Source organism: Ursus arctos, unplaced genomic scaffold, assembly GCF_023065955.2.
Source record: "Ursus arctos isolate Adak ecotype North America unplaced genomic scaffold, UrsArc2.0 scaffold_18, whole genome shotgun sequence".
Classification (NCBI taxonomy): Eukaryota; Metazoa; Chordata; class Mammalia; order Carnivora; family Ursidae; genus Ursus; species Ursus arctos.
In genome coordinates, this window is record NW_026622852.1 from 13,519,552 (window position 1) to 13,540,763 (window position 21,212).

Below are 21,212 nucleotides of genomic sequence, written 5' to 3' on the forward strand. Positions count from 1 at the left end.
CAAATTATTTAACTACCCTAACTTTCAGTGTCTTTATCTGTAAAATGGTTACAAAAGAAGTTTCTATCTCATAGTACTGATGTGAAAATTAAATGAGTTAATTTATATAAAATGCTTAACATAGTGTCTGGCACATAGTAAGTACTCAATAAACGTTTGTTAGTCCAGTGATTGTCATTATAATTGTCTCTGTAGGTATCTACTTTGGCTGAATATTCAATACTTTTTCTAGTGTCTTCTTTTTCAGCTGCAGTCTCCAGGGAGAAAATGATACTGTCAAAGAGACTGAAAAACTATAGTTTGAATAGCGAAGAACACAGAGTATCAGGTACCATTTGTATAACATTTGGAATTTATTTCTTATTTTCAGAAAATCTGTCTGACCTCTTCTAATAGCAAGGTTCTAAAACATGTTTTTGATAAATTTTTTTCTGCATGGGTAAGGGGTTAGGAAGCTAACATTTTCACTAATGACATCTTCTAACATCTTGGGCACATTTTTGCATTTCTGGAAATTGAAAGATTATGTTTATGAAATCAAGCAAAATGTACTTCCTGGTTAAGTCTTATCAAATTTGGGGTGCGGGATACTGACACATATGTTACTCAGTCTTTAAAGTGGCAAAACATTCCATTCCCTTTTCCTGCCCCCCTCCCCCAGACTCCTTTTTTAAAAAAGGACTTAGGGGGTGGTATGTCTACATAGGCCCACCATTTTCTTTCATAGACATAGGAGCTTGGCTATATTACATGTGACCAAGATCCACAGGGTGGGGCCCCAGATGGTGCTGATGCTTCCACATCATAAGCCACACCCACATCCCAACCAGTCAGGAAGCCCTATCAGTTCCACCCCTAAACATCCTCAATTCCATCTTTTCTGCTCTATTTCCACTGCCCCTGCCTTAGTCCAAGGCTCTTGCCATAATCTTATTTGAACTCTCAATTCCTGATCTTTCTCACCTCCTACTGTCTACTCCCAGCACCTCTCACCTATCTTTCATACTTTCCAGGGTAATGCTTTCAAAACACAAAATCAAAATACGATAGCTCTGAATCCTGCACTTTTTATGTTGGACTTTTATTAGGTCTCCTAGTTTATTCGATCCTTCAGAACCCAGTTCTGAGTTTCCCTCCTGCAGGCAGCATCCCTGAATGGCCCCCATCCCTGGTGGGAGTCAGGTCCCCCTGTGTGTCTGTTCCAAGTACATACTTTTGTTGTGTGCTCATCAAATGTACCCTAACCTATTTGCTTTTTGCCCTAGAGGGCAAAGAATCATCTTACTCATTTTGTTAATTTCAGCACCCAGCAGAGTTCCTGGCACTCTGGAGGTGTTCAAATGCTGCTGAATTGAATTCGAGCTCTATTTAATAGTGCACTGTTGATCTTCTTCAGCCTAGTTGCCTTTGGTACTGATGCCTATGGTTCCTTCCATTTTAATGTTCTAACCCTGCAGTTTCAACTATTCTGTTTGCAGCGTCTCTGCAGGGAGGAAGATGTCCGTAGCCTCAACCCTTGGGATACTTTTCATTGCCTCTGTAAAGTAGGAGGATTTACGTCATGTGCAGGCCCCATCAGTAGAGTCCCTGGCATACAGAAGACAAAATGGCGCCATATCTTGGAAATGGAGGTGGAAAAAAACACTGGTGCAGAGCGATGGATACTGCATGCTGGCTAGAGAACAACTTGGATGTTCTCCGGGATCCCATCTTGCAGCCTGGCTGGATGCAGTGGTATTCGCCAGGCAGAGAGAATAAGTGCTAAATTATATCCAGCCACTGGGTCAGCACAGCTGAGTTTCTACCCTATGATCTACTGAGCATCAAACAGTATCAGAAAAACACACAAGAAAAGCATCCTAGGGGAAGAGAGGAAAAGCAGTGAAACTAAAAAACAAAACTAAACACTCCAGCCATCCACAGCGGGGTAAAAGGCAAGGGATGAGAGCGAAATTTGCGAAGGGAAAAAAAGACTGTGAGAAAGGCAGGAAGTTAATGCCACTAATGTGGAAGGAAATTAAAAGTAAAAACTATCCTTATAATTATGCACTTCAGTCTTGTCCAGGATGTCATTTTACTGATTACTTGGGTCCCTACCACAACAGAAACCACAACAGAAACAATCACCCCAAATTATGAAGAACTGAAAGGATCACATTTAAAGTGGAAAGAATAGTCATGCAATCCTCTAAATTTCATCTAAGTGTAAATCCATTTACAATTACTCCTACTTAAATGCCATATTGTATAACGTGGTACTCTCTCTACAAGTGAGCTTAAAGTCCAGATGTGAAGATAGGGTAGAAGATTAAGACATGTTTTGTAAACAGTCCATTATACATCTTAGATCAAATAGCAAATGCCTGCCAGCGAACCAGAGATCTGATGATGTCAGAGGAGGTCAACCACGGCAGGACCTTCTAATCCCCATGTATGTAAATGGCGGCCTAATGATGTCTCTGCAGGACGAAAAAATTAGTACAGTAATTGCTTTTCCAGATTTTTATCAATATGTTAGAAAGAGGAATTTTTTTTGTTTGTTTGCTGAACATCTGAAGGCTATGAACCCCAGATAAAATCAGGACTTTCTGGAAGGAAGTGAATTAAGTACCATGTCACCCGATTTCCTTCTTGTACAATGGATAGGGAGACTTTGTAAACACATAAACTACAACCATACAGCCTCATGATAACTTTTACTCCAGTAAAGACCAGACTGCCAAAAAGAACAGTTCCCATGTGATGTTCTAGATAGCATACGTATAACAGGATCTAAAAAATTGGCACATAGCAAATAGGTTTCTTTTTAAGGGAAAATATAGAAAAGATAATTCAACAACTTACTACTGAATTACTGAGGAGTATCTGAAAATATAGTGATTGCAAGAAAAAAAAAAGAACAACTGAAAGCAATTTATTTGACAAATATCTACACAGAACTAATGATGTGCCAGGCAACGTTCTGCGAGCTCTAAGAATAGCACTGTAGTCAGTATACGTAATAGGCCGAAGAGAGTGATATTATTATCTTCCCTGTTTTACAAAAGAGGAAGCCAAGGTAGAGAGAAGCTAAATAATGTGCCAGGGGTCGTGCAGCAAGTAAGTGGCAGAGCTGGGTTTGGGACCACTGTGGTTGGCTTCACATCGAGTCTAACAACTACACCACGCTCCTCCTCCTCTAAGTCGGATGGGAAGAGGCCCCCATGAATGCGTCCAGCAGGGGAGAGAGCCCATCTCCATAGGCATACGCTTGATGCTACCTTAACGCTCCAAGGGTCGGCTCCTCATTTTCTAATCGTCACTAGCATTAAGAAGATGGGGTACACTCCTGAGGTCTAGAAAAGAGTTTGTAACTTTTCCTAACAAGGAACGCTGCATGACCTGTCGCGTCATCAATGGAAATGTGGTGCATAGAAAGGAAGGTGAATCACTGGACAAGGTTTTTTTCAGAAATGGCAGAGGAGTATTTTCATCACCAAGAGTTTTCTGGAATGAAACTGACTCACTATGATTTTGAACTCCTGGCAATGATGGTTGTTCTGGCCTGAAGGCCGACGCATTGAAGCCAAGCTGCCTTGGCTATCGGTTATTTCGGATTAAGACCAAGAAGAGAAAGCCCCGCCCCGGAAGTAGCCGTGTGGGTTACCGCAGCAGCATCCGGAAGCTCAGATGCAGCGACATTGTTTAACTGGTTTTCAGGAAGTGGACCAGTCTGGGACGCACACTGGCTACCGTCTCCCCCAGAGACTTCGCTCTAGTGGGGACTTGTAAAGAAAAATCCTTCCCAACGGAGCAGTCACTCACACTCACATCAGCTTGCAACAGGAATGTGTTTTGTGCATGAATGAGTGAAGGAATCCACGAATCCCCACACAAAATAAGAAACCAATCCCCTGGAGACCCATACGCTTTATATGAACAACAATCTTCCTGACTCCTGCTGTGTGTGCGAATGCATATCTGTGAGCGTGCGTGCACACACGTGTGCATGGATATCACATAGTCTCACTCGAGCCCCTGGACCACCTGGACAGTTGCGTGTGGGGTGAGGGAATCCTTTGTAATGGCCCAGGTGAGGAGGACACGTTTGGGGGATCTGATGTGGTGGGGTCAGAGAGAAAGAGACCCTGACAGCAGCTTGAGTTTGAGTGTTTCCAACGTGATCAACACCCAGAGGTGAGCGCGCCGCACAGCGCACATTCCAGACGCGAGGGTCAAACTGGGCAGTTTTGGCTCCTGTCCCAGCAAACTGTCACCTAACTGAACGCAAGTTATCCAACCTGCTCTCCATTGAGCGCTAAGCCCGGCTGTTCATTAAGCCAGCAGAGATGTCTTTAGTGTTTCATTTGGAAGAAAATACCTTTGAATGCTCTCATATCACAGATGGTATTTATGTATCAACACCCATTTACGGGCAGTCGTCGGTAAAATCAAAACGCGTTTGCAGCGCTTGCCCCCGTCCTTTGGTCCTCCACATCATCCTGCCTGTGACGGCTGCTCGCTATCTCTGGAACTCTGAGTCCCTGGCTCGGAAGGAGTTCTCACTGCATCTTTCGAGCATGTGATAAGTTCAAGAGCACAGAGATGAAGCTGTAAGATTATGGACACTTGTGTGTCTTTTTCCTTCTTCGTGCTATGTGTAAGCTCAAGTGCCACCGAAATTGGGGTTTGGGCCACACTCCTTTGTGGTCTTTATTTCAAAGCAAACCTTCCTGAGAGAGAGAGGAGAGAGAGAGAGAGAGAGAGGGAGAGAGAAAACCCCTTTCCATACTCAAAGTCATTGATTTCAATAAGGCCATTCACATTCCTTTCATGTCCCAAATGAAACTTATTTATAACGGGTACAAGCCAAAGAGAGATTCAATTTCAACCATCTTGGCTGTTCAAATCCAAGAGTAATGCTTTGCTATTCCCCAAAGCGAAGAGCTATTTGACTCGTCCCTGCGTTTGCTCTGTGAGAGGCACAAAGAGTCTGCCTTCCTCTAACCAGGCATTTAAACTACTGTCATCTTATTAAAAACACGGCCAGTAGACTGGCGTTTATTCTTCTCCAGAGAAGATTTTCACTTCTCTTGCCTATTATTCACTTACCAGCCGGGCTGCATGCAAACATTTTTCTTGCTAATTTAAACTGATCTATGACTTGGGATAAAGAGAAAGGTTACAATACTGCCTTTCAGGGCCAACATCCCCACATTTGGAATGAAACAGGCCTGCAAATGACTTGCTTCTGGGATCAAATGACAACTTATGAAAACTCATATTGGAGCTGTTTTTAAAAATAGAAGCTAGGGAAATAACAAGTTCTACTGTTTGGTGAGAAAAAAAAAAAAAAAGAAGAAGAAAACCCAGCAAGCAAGTGAACATTTTTAATCTTAGTGTCAGCTTCAAGTTAACGCTAAATGTATATGTTAAGGAATTAGAATGATTTTATAAAATAGACGTTTGGCTCTGTGCATGAGAGATGGACATGCGTGGTGAGAGATGGGAGTCCCGGGAGCGTGGAAAGCATTCAGGCTCTGAGGACAAACTTAGGAGCTAAGTGACCACGAGCAAGTAATGCCACTCTGCACCTCAGTTTACTCAGATGTAAAACACACAAAACTTCCCATAGTCACTGTCGACGGCAGCACCTGAGATGACTGTCAGCTGTGTGGCACAGAAGAGGCACTTACAAGTTCCACTCTCACATGTTCCCTCTTCACCCTCTGTAAGACCCTTTGCTTCCTACGCTTGAATCACACATTCATGACAGACACACATGCAGGTATGGTAGACACACATGCAGACACACAGACACACGCACGCCCCTAGTGCCCCCTGACAGGAGAGACTGCTAGATTGTTGGTTTGGGGGCACAGAGCCGAATACATGCCTGGTCCTCTCAAAGGAGCCCCCATGGTGGTTGGGTCAACAAGAGTAGTTTGGGATCTCCCTGAGTCTGCTGGTTCCAACGCCTTGAATCGCTGCCTTCCTCTCTGTCTGCCCAGGCTTCTCACCTCCTCTGAGATGAGGTGAGGCTTCTCACCACACTCAGAGTTCACTTTCTCTAGGAGCACTTACCTGCTGGCCCTGCCCTCAGGCTCACACCCTGAGGTGACCTTCCTCAAGATCTGGCGAGCTGAGTTCACCCACACTGAGCATCTACTCTGCCCACCGCTGTGCTCGGTGCTCCAATATGGCTTCCCAGTTTGGTTCATGAATCTGCCCTTGTCATCATGTGATGTTGTCTACATGAATGTGTGCTTTCACGGCTTCAGGATTGAGAGATTTGTTCCTTTAAATAAATGATTCCAGTGCTCCGGGAAGCCCCTCTCCTATCCCCCACAGTGCTTCACCTAGAGAGATGAGAAGATTCCACAGGACAGTGGCTCTCACACCTTATTGCTATTCCTTAGGGGCTGCCCCCTGGGGAGACCCCAGCTGCCTCGGATCCAGCCTCTCCTCCTTCCTGCCAAGTCCTTCAACCAGAGCATCTAAAAGCTGCATTTTGATCTCTGATGGGCCTATTTTCCCTTTTTGTTCTTCTTCATGAAAAGTGCCTTTGCTCTTCTTGATTATTCTATATGAATTTATAAACCAAGTGATGAAGTCCTGTGAAAGATCTTTTTCGGGATTTCAATCAGGGTTGAGTCACATTTAGAGTTTCATTTGGGGAGAACCAGGATCTTTACAATATATCAACATTTATTTAGATTTTCTATTTTCTTCAGAAACGATTACTTATTGTTTTTGCTGTAAAGTTCTTAAATGTTTCTTTTGGGTTAATGCTTGGTACTTGATGGCTTTGGTGCATTTTGTAAGTGGTGTCTTTATTGCTTTTATGTTGATTTTCACTGATCTAGAGGAAGGCTATTGAATCAGGCACATTGCTAAAGGATTTGACCTGAGTGAACTTTTAACAGTTCTAACAGTTTAAAACATTTTTTTTTTTACTCTTCCCTGTGGGAATTCTTTTGAGCAAAGGGTTCTGCTGTTAATTTTTTTTTTTTTTAAGTTTGAAAACCCATGGGGGAAGATGGTGAAAAAAAAAATAGATATTTGCTACTCATTTGTGAGGCTTTTACAATTGAGATGTCCTGGAATTCAGGTCACCAAAGCTGCCCGCTCACCTCCCACTGCCTGAGCCAGACCGATAAAGCACAGGCCAGATGGCACTGGGATGTCACAACAGGGGGAGGGGGGAGGAGGAAAGGAGGGAGCAAAACTGTCCTTCAGGAAGGCGGTAGCAAGGCTCCCAGGACGCTCCCCCAACCAGTCTGAATGCCTGTAACGTGAATGTGTTGGCTGGAGAGTCACAACAGTGAGACTGGCTCTGATAACGTGAAGTGAATTTACAGTGGGAAACATTTGTCTGTCTTTCTAACACCAAATAAGGTAGTTAGGAGCACAGTGTCATTTTCAGACATCTCATTACGGGATTCTGAAGATTTTGTCACGAAAAACAGCCTGAAGGGAATTTCATAGCAGGCACGGGGACCCGCTGTCCTAAACTGCCTCAAGCCCTGTAGTGAAATCATCCTCCGGCTCAATGATAGCCTACTGGGCAAGTATTATTTCTGCTTCTGTATTGCCAGGTATCAGGTGCACTCTTTTGTCAGACTTTGCTATTAACAATAAACTTGTTTTTATAACGAAAAAATGTAAATCAAATTTTAAAATTCCACAAGGAAAGAGAAATTACTGGCGTCGTAGAAGATAACCCCAGAACCCACGGAGATGGAACGAGGAGCTTCTTCTTTTGTGATTTCCTTCTCACACACAATTTCACACACAATTATGGGGTAGATATATTTTATAGATGTTTGATGTAAAACGAACGAAAGACTCAAACAATAAACTTCTTAGGACATCGTAGTGATGGTAATTCTTTGACCGTATACAACTAGGCCCCTGGAATACAGTAAGGAAAAGAACCAAAGGTTCATCAAGGGGAAGAAAAGGAAATGAAGTAGGAGAAATCAAGAGTCAGGAAAGAAAAGCAGAAGGAGTGGACAGGAGAGCTCACCAAGGCGAGAGAGAGACAGCAAACATTTCCCACTACGGCGATCCCGCCAGAACCAAGGGAGACGACTCAGTCACCCAGCAAATCTCGCCTGAGCATCACCTCACGTCAGTGCCACGTGACAGGCAGGGGACACAACGGTGGCCACGGCAGAAAACGACTGCTGTTCACTACTGCGGAGACAGCCCTCAATCGACGAGGACTTTGTCAGCCACGACCAAAAGGAGCCCTTCGACAGGGCATGGGCTGAGACAGTCCGCGTGGCTACAGACATAGAACTCTCCAGCAGAAAAATCATAGAGGCGAGCACTCGTTGAATGCATCCCACAAATACGTAGTGGGGTCCAGATGTGTGCTGAGGCCCGGAGATACGGCCTGCCCCGTGTCCTGCCCTGTCCGAGATATCAGGGAGGGACAGGCAGCAAACAACAAATAAATACATTCACGGTGATGAGTGGTACAGAGAAAGAATAAAGCAGATCAAGGAAGACCCAAAACTCTGATTTATTATCATTGTTTGGCTGTGGCTACTTTTCAAAGGCTGGCTGAATAAGGTCTCCGATCAGGTGACATGGGAAGGCTGATCTGAAGGAAGGGAGGGCAGGGCCTTTTGGATGTCTGGGGGAAGAAGGAGTATGTGCCCAAGCCCTGAGTTGGTAGTGTGCTTGGAGTTTGTGAGAAGAAGCTGGTGGGCAGCCAGAGAAGTGAGAAGGGGGAGGAGCGCTGAGAGAGAGGAGGAGGAGAGAAGGGGAGGAGGGGGGAGGATGACAGAGAAGGGCCCAGGGGGCCTTACGGCCGCTGTAAGCACTAGGGCTTTTGCCATTGATGAGATGATTTTGAGCAGAGGATGGGCATGATTTCACTTATGCTTTAGGGGAACCGGGCTTCTTAGACGGCAGGTTTGGGGGCATGCCTTTTCTAGAGGGGGATCCAGGGCCACTGGCTAAAAGTTGGACTCATGGGCCAACAGAGAGCCCTTTAAAAGGGAGAAAGAAGGGAAACATCACATCTGTAAATCAGGGACCCAAGAAAACAGGATTAAGGTTACCACAGGTAGGAAGAAGAAGGGGAACGCACTTGACCTTCCCTGGGATCTCCATGGGGTTCCATGTTGGGGGAGCCAGAGTGCCCTGTGCTGGCTCCTTTGTAAGCTGGGGCGGTCCCACAGCTCTGTTGTGACCTGTGTGATGGAAGCGGAAGTCTGCGTCTGGGGATGCTCAGGTTTCTCTGATTAAAAAAACACAGCTACACGGTCTTCATCCCAGAATACGGGTAAGATAGCGGTGTGGGGGGGAGGGGCGTTGGGGGGGAGCAGCCGCCTTCCTCTGAGGATGAGGATGAGAGAAACAAGCTCTGGACGGAAGAATGAACAGAAGGACGCCGCGTTCCTTATGGCACAGGGGAGCCGTGTGACCAGCCTTGGACTGTTTCCTATCGGGCTTCTGGTTAAATAAGAGAAATGAAACCCTAAAAAGCTACTAAGGCCAATCTGGAAAGGCTATCATAGACTGTACGATTCCAACTCTGTGACATTCTAGAAAAGGCAAAACTATGGAGACAGTGAAAAGACCAGTGGTTGCCAGGGGTGTGTGTGTGCGCACGAGAAGCATGAACAGGCAAAGCACAGAGGGTTCTTAGGGCAAGAAAATGCTCTGTTTGATATTATAGTAATGGATACATGTCATTGTACATTTGCCTAAACCCATAGACTATACAGCACCAAGAGGGAACCCCAAGGTAAACTATGGACTTTGGGGGATTGTGATGTCGGTGTAAGTTCATCCTTGGTAACAAATGTCCCATTCTGGTGAGTGCGGTTGATCACGAGGGACGATCTTCACGTGTGGGGCTCAGTGGTATATCAGAAATCGCTTACCTTCCTCTCAATTATGTCGTAAACCGAAAACTTCTCCAAAAAAAAAAAATAAATAAAATCGTAGAGAAACCTCTTAAATTAAGCCACTGCGGTTGGATTCTCTTACAAGACACTGAACACAATTTTAATGGGAAAATCACTGCCAACGCTCAATGAGCACTAATTTAGTGATCGGGGGGTCCTGTTGTATTGAATGCTCACCATAAACTTTTGGTAGTGAAACTATCATTCCCTTTCATAGGTGAAGAAACCAAGGTCCTACAAGCTGGAGCAATACTAATCGTAAGCATATGCTGGTGGTGCTGTGCTGTCATTATCCCCTTTTAAAAGTGGAAAAACTGAGGCCCAATGAGGTTGAGAAGCTTACTCAAGGTCTCAGAGCAAGAGGCTGAGCCGGGTTTTGAACCCAGGCAGTCTGACTCTTGGACCACAGGCTGACCTCGTTGCCACATAGCCAAATTCTAATGGTGCTCCACGTGTCTTGTCCCCACATCGGTCTCCCCATTCCGTCACCCGGTCATTGGGCTCTCCTGCAGGTGCAGAGTTCGCTACGGGCTACCCTTCCTGTGTGGGGTAGAACCCATGTCGTCCTGGACAGAGAGGTCAACAGGAATTCATGCACTTGAGCAGCAGCTGAGAGAGGAGAGCAAGGTGTGTTGAGGGCCCCCAAGAGTGGCTGACGCTCAAGGAGAGGGGCTGTGATGGGAGGAGCCAAGGCCAAGACCGGCCTTGCCGCAAACGCGTGTGTATGGGAAATTCACATCTTACGAACCGAGTGTATAACTGGTCCAGGGATGGGTCAGAGCTCCCGCTGTTCAGGCTGGTGTCTCCCCCAGGACAGCAGGGAACACTGAGTCGGACATGAGATTACACGAGGCAGCAGAGTAAACACAAGAAGCATAAACACAGACTGTGAGTCAGGCAGATGTCCGATCAGGCTGTGGCTCCGCCATTTGCTTGGTGAGGCAAGATGCAGCCTCCTTCCACTTTGGTGTCCTTCTCCGAATGACGGGGTAGGGCTAACGTAAGGGTTACAGGAGAAGGCTTCTGTAGACCACTCCACAGAGGGTCGGGCTTGCAGATGGCACTCCGCAAAGATCAGTTAGCAGTATTACCACGTAGACAAATTGACAGGAGAAGCTATCCAATCCCAAAGCTCTACATCCACCATCCTTATTTTAGGTTCATAAAGATGGGTACCTGGGTAAATATAATGGCTTGTTTTGAGAAAATGTTAGAATCAATAGGAGACACGGAATGTATTAGAAAGATCAATTCAGACAGCCATACTGTGACCCCCAAAAATGATAATGCCAGCTTTCTAGGGCTTTCTTAGGAAAGAAACAAATTCCTTATTCCAACCATTCATATGAGCTATAAGCAGATTCCTTTCTTTCATGAACAATATGCTATTCATTTTGTGGCCCTGGAAGGGCACTGCTCAGTCTTGCTTTGGACTAAACCTTCATCCAACCTTCATCTAGGCTGACTTTAGCTTTGTCCCTCTCCACATTGTGGTCAGTCCAGAGCCCACCAATCAACACAGAAACCAATCAGTGATCAATGATACGTGTCCCTGAAACAGACTGGGTTTGATTACAGGTGGTTTCAAATTCTTTGGTGTCTTTCCATGAGAGGTAGAGTCTCCTGCTTCTGTTCTAGAGTCTGGGCTGGCCTTTGTGCATGCTGCCTGATTGGTAGCATGCAGAAGTGACATTCAGAAAACAAAACAGAACAAAAAAGGAAGGGACATTCGGGGACTTCCCAGGCTAGGTCCCTGGAATCCTTGGAGCTTATCCCTGGACCTCTTGGAAGATCTGCTCTCGGAACCCTGAGCCACTGCGTCCAACCATGTGGGAAGGCCCTGTGACAACATGGAGGGACAGGGGCGGAGAGGTGGTCCAGCTGAGCCCAGCCTTCCAGCTGTGCCTTCAAAGGTACCAGAAGTGGGGCGCCTGGGTGGCTCAGTTGGTTAAGCTTCTGCCTTCAGCTCAGGTCATGATCCCAGTGCCCTGGGATTGAGCCCCACGTTGGGCTCCCTGTTCAGTGAGGAGTCTGCTTCTCCCTCTGCCTCTGCCCCTCCCCCTGCTCATGGTCTTTCTTGCTTTCTCTGTCTCTCTCAAATATATACATAAAATCTTTTTTTAAAAAATATTTTATTTATTTATTTGACACAGAGACAGCCAGTGAGAGAGACAGCCAGTGAGAGAGAGACAAGCAGGGGGAGTGGGAGAGGAAGAAGCAGGCTCCCAGCAGAGGAGCCTGATGTGGGGCTCGATCCCAGAGTGCCGGGATCGCGCCCTGAGCCAAAGGCAGACACTTAACGACTGAGCCACCCAGGCACCCCTCAAATAAATAAATAAAATCTTAAAAAAAAAAAAAAGTGCCAGATGTGAGCATGAGGCCCTTTTGGACCTTCCTTCGATACCACAGGGAACAGAAGAATCACCCTGCGATCTCTGCCCCTGTTGCTGATCCAGGAAATCAGGAGCAATAATAACGTGGTGGTGCTTTTACGCCACCTGCATCTCGGGGGTTTTGTTAGATACATAACGATAGATACGTAACTGCTGGATCTGTGACTCAGGCTCAGAGGCCAAACCCACCACCAGCTAAGGCGACGGCTCAATCACTGGGTCGTGGAAGACAGACACGCTTGAGTGGCACAGATGAGACCAAGGGACAAAGGTCTTTTCATAAGCCATCGGTCCTAGATGACCTTTCCAGATGAAGCTGAAAACTTGCCTTTGTGAACACAAAGGTGTTCACCGAGGTGGACGCCGGGAGCATCGGGAAGCCTCCTCCCAGTGTAACAGGGAAGCCGCTGCAGCGTTCCAGCCGCCCCCCGCGCCCCGCCCCGTGATGTAACCAGCATGCTCTGTATTGTTAAAAGGTGACAGTTTAGCATGAGGACGTGTGAATTCAAGTGATTAGATGCAAACTAAAAGAGAAACGACTATTTCTGAGAGCCGTGGGTTAATTTTTTTTGGCTGTTCTTGGAATGGAAAATGATTGTGAATTTTGGGGGAAAAATACCAGAGCAATCTGTTTTCTTGGCCGCGTGCTATGGAGCAATTTTAAAGCCTTGAAGTGCTTTCCATATTTTCTAATCACTCAAGTCCAGAGCTGATTACGGCTCTCCGCATTGTCTCAGATTCACACCACCAGAGCGCTCCCCGGCTTTCAGGGACAGGTTTCACCTTGAAAGCAGGCGCCGGATTCGGAAGGCACATCTTGCTACAGCAGGAACACACACTTTAATTGCACACAGCCCCACAAGGGAAAGGTGTTTCGGAAAATCATTGATGGCCTGACTCCGAGACAAACCCAGATTCACTTTTCTTATCTCACAGAAACAAAGCATAACCTCCCCCCACGAAACAGGAAGAAGGAAAACAAGCCCTACCAGAAACAACTTCCCCAAAACACCAGAGAAACTTAGGCTTTGGGGACCCGTGGGCAAGGACATGCACGCAAGCACACAGTTGTATATACGTAAAGTATCTTTGGAATGAGCCCCAAGAATCGGTCACTCTGGGGTTTTTCTCTGGAGAGAATAGGGGGACTGGAAAAAATTGGGAGGTTGATGGAGGAGGGAGACTTTTTTTTTTTTTTATCATAGCATTTTGAATATTTTAAATTAAAAAGAATCAGGGGTGCCTGGGTGGCTCAGTTGGTTAAGCAGCCGACTCTTGATTTTGGCTCAGGTAGTGATCTCAGGGTCCTGAGATGGCGCCCCATGTTGGGCCCCATGCTCAATGGGGAGTCCCCTTGTCCCTCTCCCTCTGCCCTTCTCCTGACTCACACACTCTCTCTCTTAAATAAATAAATAAACAAACAAATAAATAAAATCTTTAAAAAAAAAAGAATCACATGATGCATTATTTTTCAAAATAATGAAAACAGAATAATTCTAAACCTGTATATGGCACTTATAATCTGCTAGGTAGCGTGTTAAATGCTTTATGTATATTCACTTCTTTAATCCTTACAACAACCATATGATGTAGGTATCCTGATTTTACAGATGAGGAAACTGAGGTGCAGAGAGGTTAGGTAACTTGTCCAAGGTCACACAGATAGTAAATGCAGAGCTGAGATCTAGACCCAGAGAGTCTGGCTCTGGAGTCTGTCCTCTTAGTTACTTCACAATACTGCCTTGCAAAAAATAAATATATGCAGTTGCCTGCTCATAATTACATCGGGGCAGATAAAATGGTTCTTTTCTTCTCTCATGTGGCCCTTCAGGGTGGTGGGGTGGAAAAGATGGTGGCTCAGAACAACCAAGGTACAACCCCTGCGGCTTTAGAGGGCTTTGCAATTCTGTGAATGTCAGGTCGAAAGCCTGACATTGGCCACGTGGCTTAATCTTTCTTGAGTTTTAGCAGCTACTCTGTGCCAGGTATTCTGCTGGAGTTTGGGGGAAACTGATGAATAAAATAGAGTTCCTGCTCTCTAGAACTTTACTGCACCCTCGAGGAGACAGGCAGTAAACAATCACACCAATTATAATGTGAGCAATAAGGGCAAAGGAAAGGGGACCCTGCGAGATGAGGTTGGGGGCCCTGATCTATACTGGGTGGTCAGGAAATGTCCTGTAGACAGCCTGCTGAAGAATGGGCAGGAGAAGGGGAAGAGGATGGGAGAACGAAAAGGATTCTGGGTAGGGGTAACAGCCCATGCAAAGACCCTGAGGCAGGAAAGAAGGACCTGAAGACAGAAAAGCCTCTGTGGCTAAAGCAAAGTGAGTCAAACTGAGTCTGGAGAAAGAGGAAGGTCATATACACCATGAGAAGTAGTTCATAATTTTTCCAAGAGCCATGGGAAGCCACTGCAGGTTGTAAGTAGGAATGACATAATTTGATTTACTTTTTAAGAGGACTACTTGGGGTGCCATGTGAAAAATACATAGAGGAGGAGGCAAGGAGGCAGTGGGAAGCCAGTTAGGAAGGCCCCACAGGAATCCAGGCAAGTGAAGAGGATGGGTTGGAATCAAGAGCTGGCAGAGAGAGAAGATCAGTTTGAGATCTCCTTGGGTGGTATGATATTTTATGCAGTTAGAATAATAATGTTGGCTATGAAAAGTAATTATGGAGCGTAGGTTCACAGGTGTGAAAATGCTTTGTCAACTATTAAGCAAAGGTAACTCTTTATATCAAGGAAGACACCAAGTACTAGAGAGACTCTAAGTTGCCCAAAGTCACACAACTGCTCAGTGGCTGAGAGGAAGTTGGCCCGGCATCCCTTTACTCCCTTCTCTGGGGTGGTGGTGTTCGTGGGGAACCCAGGGGAACGAAAAGAAGGCTAGCGACCAGGTGTAATTCCCTCGTCTAGTGGGCCTCTGGGTAAAGAGGGTAATGATATTCAGATGCCCCTGGCTAAAGATTACCTCTAGCAAACAGGACTAGGGATCTATGAGGCAGGGCTCCTTGGAGAATATCACACCAGCTATACAACTTTCTGCGGTATAAAATGGAGATGTTTCATAACCAAAATGCTCTGTAGTGAGAGGTGACCCCATGATCCCAACCTATTATTCTGGGTGAGAGCTGAGTATTTAGTGAGGAAAGACAGGACCTGGGGAGCCGTTCTGGAGGTCCCCAAATGTTCTTTCCTTCATCTGCATCTCTTGATGACCACTACCCTTGAAATTATTCAGCAAAGCTTTATATTGGGTAAGAGCTCCGATTGATGTGACATGATTTGACAATTTCATCCTACGTGTCCCAGGCCATGCTCTTCCAACAACCCCTGTTAGCCCCCATGTAACACCAGGCCCAATTACAAGGTCCAGAGATGAAGGCAGAACACACTAGCTTGCATTTGCACCTCTTGCTAACAGCCTAACTCTGATATTTATTTGACACATAAGATATCTACCTACTGGAAAATTAAATTTTTAGGATAGTTACGTAAGTAAAGACACAGGACGAATCTGCCTTTTTTGTGAATGAGTAAAACTTGAAGAACGCAATACTGGATTCTTTGTGATGGTTCACAGGATTACTCTAGGAGGTGAACCAGGCCTTTCGAGACTGATCCTAAGTAGTTGCCTTCAGAAGGCTCTTTGGATGCTTAGCTCACCCACCACCCTACAACTGCCAAAGAACCAGGACAATATCAATGTTCTACAGTGAACATCATTCCCCAAACTATTCACGGCCCTAATTCATGGCAGTCCCTTCTCTCTTTTTAAAAAAATGCACAATTCATCTCCATATACAGCTTCGTTTTGGAACTTAGGAGGGATGATGAAAGAGAGCTGTCACTCCAGCTGGGAGGGAGAGAAACCTTTTTGTCTTCTCTGCCTCATAACAAACTCTTTATGCCGGAAGCATCAAAAGACAGAATCAGGACACAGACCTCAGCTCCTACTCCTGGTACCACACTCTCCAATTGTGAACAGAGCTGCTGCAGATAAAGCATGCCAAGGGCCCAGGGCTTCCAGATGCTTCACGCGAGGACAGTGGCTGGCTTGTGCGATGGAAGCGTAAACATGTTTTCTGCAAAGAAGGCTTTTTACATCCTCTTCCCCCCTCCCCCGCCACATGCTGCCCAACTAGCGCCTGACATTTACCTTCAGCGAGTGGGTCAAGGGTGTGGATCATGAGCTGGAAGATGCTATTCCTCATGAGACTGTTGTGGAGGGAGGCAGAACTTCCGCCTCGCTGCAGACGTGGCTTAGCCTGAGCGGAGACACCAGACAAAAATGCGGTTAGTTCTCGGAAACTCTAGGCAGTGCATTACAGATAAGATCTCACTTCGTCTGGTAGTCACTCATTTCTGTCACATGATGACACACTATTGTACGAAAGATGTTCAAAGGACATTTCCAATCCTGCCAAGGAATGGCTTTCTCACATCCTAAATAAATTCGTTGCTACCATTTTTGGGGGTTTTTTTTGGAGCTTACTAAATGCTAGTCAATGAAGTCTTAGTCTTAGTCTTCAAGAATCCACTGAAACCCCCCCTGACTTTCAAGCTGGGGGGAGGGGGGGCTCCTTTTGCTCAAACTACTGGTGTGACCCTTTGGCCAATGAAGTGAAACTGTCAGGTAAGAGAGGAAGAAAGAACTTCTAGAGATAAGGTTACCAACAATCTCTTTTTATGGCATCTTCAAAAGCAAATAGGCTAAAAAAAGACACCCTAAACCCTCAGGATTTGCTGGATTTTTATCCTGACTAGGAACTGCTTTCTCCCCCTTCGGTTGATTTTGTGCTAGGTCTCACAGGGGAAGAGGCTTTAGAAGCAGCTAAGCCTTACAGACAGCCGGATTTAAGAGGGAGCGAGGTAAGGTAATGCTAAGGAATTAATTCCTTATGGAAATTTTGATCCAAAATCTCGACATAAAATTTTTCTGGGGCCAGGTAAAAATAAAATACGATTTCCCATGAAGTCTCCCAACTATCTATATGATAAGGGTTTTCCAATATATCTCATCACAATCAAGACCCACAAAGGCTTCCCAAGGAGTGTCCCCCAAGAGACTTCACAATCAAATACGTTTGGCAAATGCTACATCCTAGACCAACCCACGTTTAGCATTTTAAGATATACATTAGACCACTGAGTGTAGCACTAAAGAAACCTGGTTAACTTGGTTAAGTTGGATGGTGCCCTGAGGTCTCTTATTTTGTAGAGTACTTATTAACAATCGTGGTCCACACATTTGAGGACAAAGGTGAAAGCCATGGTAACTTGAAGTATGGGTAAAATGCCAGTGTGAGATACATGGAGAAATCTGAATTTCTTAGTGTGACTCTATTATCATTGACAAGCTATCAGAAATCATAGTCCTAACTCTGACAGAAGAAGAATCAGAGATTACTGGTGTCTCAACTGTGAACCCAATTGTGAGTTCCTCAAAGGAAGAGATTGGGTCTGTATCCCTAGCCCAGTACCAGATCTGGCATATTGGATGGGCTCTTAGTGAATGGCCTGAGTCTTTGCTCTGAGCACTGTAGGAGGATGGATGGGGTCATATGTATCTTTATTACTAGTCTTTTCAGCCTTAAAAATCTGTGATATTTTTTAATGCATTGTAATATTTGATTCAGATGATTCAGGTTCAAAATATTTTAGGGACAAGGTTAAGAGACTCGACTAGGGTTGAAATGTAATCATTGTTTGATGGCTGAACACAAAAACTGTGAAGGTCACTTCCTTGCCCTTTTGCACGTTACAGAATGTGATGTGTTAATTGGAGAGAAACTGGAAAATGTGTTTGTTGTTAATAATTTTTCATAATCACTGTTACTATGTTCATTCTAGGAAACTGGAAGAACTTTTTGTGGAGATCTTCACTGGCAAAGGATTATATTTATAGAACAACTTAAAGCATTCTTTTGGGTATTATGTATATATTAAATACATAGGTCTCATGCAGCATTTCTTTTGATGGAACCAAAAGAAATTTCCAACCAAAAATTTAGGGCATGCGGATACATAAATAATATCTATCAAGCATGAGATCCCACACTGTCCCCAAATATCAGCTCAACATCCCATTGGATGCAATTTGGAAATATTTCATTCTTTCAACTCACATAAAAGTTTATGCCAAATGAAAGAGGGAACTCAAACTTTTTGAAATCTAGTCCCAGAAATAATTGAATATCAGTGATTATCAGAATACAGTTGACACTAATTAGAGGATGGAGTATACATATATACCGGTAGATTAAGCCATTTAAGTATCCCAAGGGGGAGGGTGGTTTGTTGAGCACATGAGCCCTCCTCCTCCCACCCCTGCCCCACACTCTCCACAGGCACACGGACAGGGTGCAGACAGAGCCACTGTTTCCTACCGGGAGAGTCTGCTCATCCTTGTCCCTGGCTGTCGATGACTGCAGAAGAGAAAAAGGCAAAAACAGAAGACAAAGAAATAAATAAACAACAAATCACATCTCCGTTTTACATTTAATAACAAGCATCAGTATAAGGAAAGATTTGGTTCCTTCTGCTTCTGGGCAGGAAGGAACCAACACAGGGGGCCGACGGTATAGATTACTAGCCTAGCCAGTATATAATGGTTTATTTAGGCCTATGGTACATTCTCCTGATCGCTCAAAGTTGAACGGTCATCCCAAATGCCCAGCAATGGAGGGCAGTTTAATCCTTCATGGCCCCTCCATGCATGTGGTCATTAAATACCATGTGGTCATTAAAATAAATGAGATAGGTACACACGTATTGACATGCAAAAATATCTTAAGATACACTGTTCAAGTGAAAAAAAAATTAAGATCTTATTTGTCATGTCATTTTACAGAGGAAAAAAAATGAACAATGCTTTGGTGTACGTAAAGAAAAAATTCTGCAAGAATCACACCAAACCGTTATTAGTGGTTATTGTTAGGGGCTGGGATTACAAGGAAGTATCATCTTCCAAGTATTTTGGAGGGAGTCCATGTTCACCACCCCATATATGGTGAATAAAATAAAGCCTGAAGAAGGTGGACCCCTGATCAGAAGACTAAGACCATCTCACGCGGAATTCAGATACTACTCGGTTTTTTCTGCCTCTACACCACTTCAAGTTTTCCATTCTAAGAATGGAAGTATCTGTCAAGTAGAGAAACTAAACACCAGGGCACCTGAGGGCCTGGTCATCTGTTAGGTCATCTGTTAGGAGAGAACACGACCCTGACAAAGGGACACGGGAGTTCTACCAACATGACCCAACTGGCTGGCTTTGCTTTGTCAACTTACTAAGCACCCTCCTTCGGCAGAACCAGGGCCCCAACCTGCGATCTTTCCAATGATGTGCAGGAGCCCTGTGACCTTCCTCATGCTCGGAACACACTGCCTTTGTCACCACACGTCAACCATGGGTGCATACAGCAAACACAAACTGGACCTTTGCCTCTGGTCCTCCCCATTACTGTCTTTGGTGACCTAAGTCTTCAGGAATAATCCATCCCATACGGAGATGAGTACACTGTGCAGAGCTGTTTTAGAACCTTCACGAACCCTAGGCTCTCTTTTTCAGTCCTACCACACATCTTTATATAAGAACGTTAAGACGCTTCCATATCCCACCTAAAATATACATTTCTGTGTACAAAAATGGAAAGGATTCTTATAATCCTTTTATGATTTTGTATTTCAAATTATTGGCTACATGCAATTCGTTTAACTATGACTGGCATGCTTGAGATCTTGGAACGTGACAAACTGAATCCATAATTTGTTTTTACATATAACGTAACTTTAAAGAAGACTAAATTTCATACTTAATGAAGTTGATATTAAGTATTTGTAGACATTCAGTTAAACATTTAATAATCTTGTAGTACCTTTTTTAGATTTTATCTTTTTTTTTTTAGCATTAAAAAAATTTTTTTTAAAGATTATTTATTTATTTATTTATTTATTCGACAGAGATAGAGAGAGCCAGCGAGAGAGGGAACACAAGCAGGGGGAGTGGGAGAGGAAGAAGCAGGCTCATAGTGGAAGAGCCTGATCCCATAACGCCGGGATCACGCCTTGAGCCGAAGGCAGACGCTTAACCGCTGTGCCACCCAGGTGCCCCCTTTTTTAGATTTTAGAGTCAATACCAACATATATTTTTTTCTTCTGGTACCAAACATTTTTATGGGCCCTTGAAGAGCTTGTAAGTCTCAGGACCAGAGAGAAGCATTCTGCACTGGTGATAATTTCTTTTCTTTTTTTCTTTTCTTTTTTTTTTTTTAGAGAGGGAGAGAGGTGGGTGGAGGACCAAACGGAGAGGGAGAGAGAGAATCCCAAGCAGGCTCCACGGCTAGCGCAGAGCCCGACATGGGGCTGGATCTCAGGACCCAGAAATTGTGACCTGAGCAGAAATCAAGAGTCAGATGCTTAACCGACTGAGCCACCCAGGTGCCCCTGCCACTGGTGGTAATTTCTGAGCAGAGCCCTTGGGCATTCTAAATTCCTCATTCCCTTGATTTGGGGCTCTCTCTCAGAGACTTCCCTCAAAACACGAATAAGAAAATATCGCTGAGCCCCTAGTTCCCAGGAACGTGCTTGGAGACTGAAGTGGACCTGACATTGTTCTTTGATTTCCCTTTTTTGCTCTGAAGGCACTGTATGATCCCACTTCTCTGTGGCAGGTCCTTTCATTTTCTCTTCTTCTCCATCAGACAGCTCAACAAATGGCCCCACATTTTACAGAACAAATCCCCCAGCGAAGTTATCCAGTGCAGCAAACTCAGCCTTTGGACATACAACGCGATTAACTGCCAGAGCACGCCTTTTCAGTTAGCAAATTTACACCTTGTGGCTAAATGGGAGACAAATAATTACGAGCTGGAACTGATACCACAGCGACACTACAGAACATGAAAGAAC

The 21,212-nt window shown here is 44.8% G+C and overlaps 1 protein-coding gene across 1 annotated transcript in view; it reads right to left on the bottom strand.

Annotated features, from left to right (window-relative positions):
* Window positions 1-21,212, bottom strand: part of SLC24A2 (solute carrier family 24 member 2) — a 235,685-nt gene that overhangs the window by 71,781 nt on the left and 142,692 nt on the right. The window contains exons 3-4 of the mRNA XM_026506459.4: window positions 18,689-18,727; window positions 16,459-16,567 (exon numbers count right to left, since the gene is read on the bottom strand). Coding sequence (XP_026362244.3) covers window positions 16,459-16,567; window positions 18,689-18,727 — 148 coding nt within the window. The remainder of the gene's footprint in view (window positions 1-16,458; window positions 16,568-18,688; window positions 18,728-21,212) is intronic.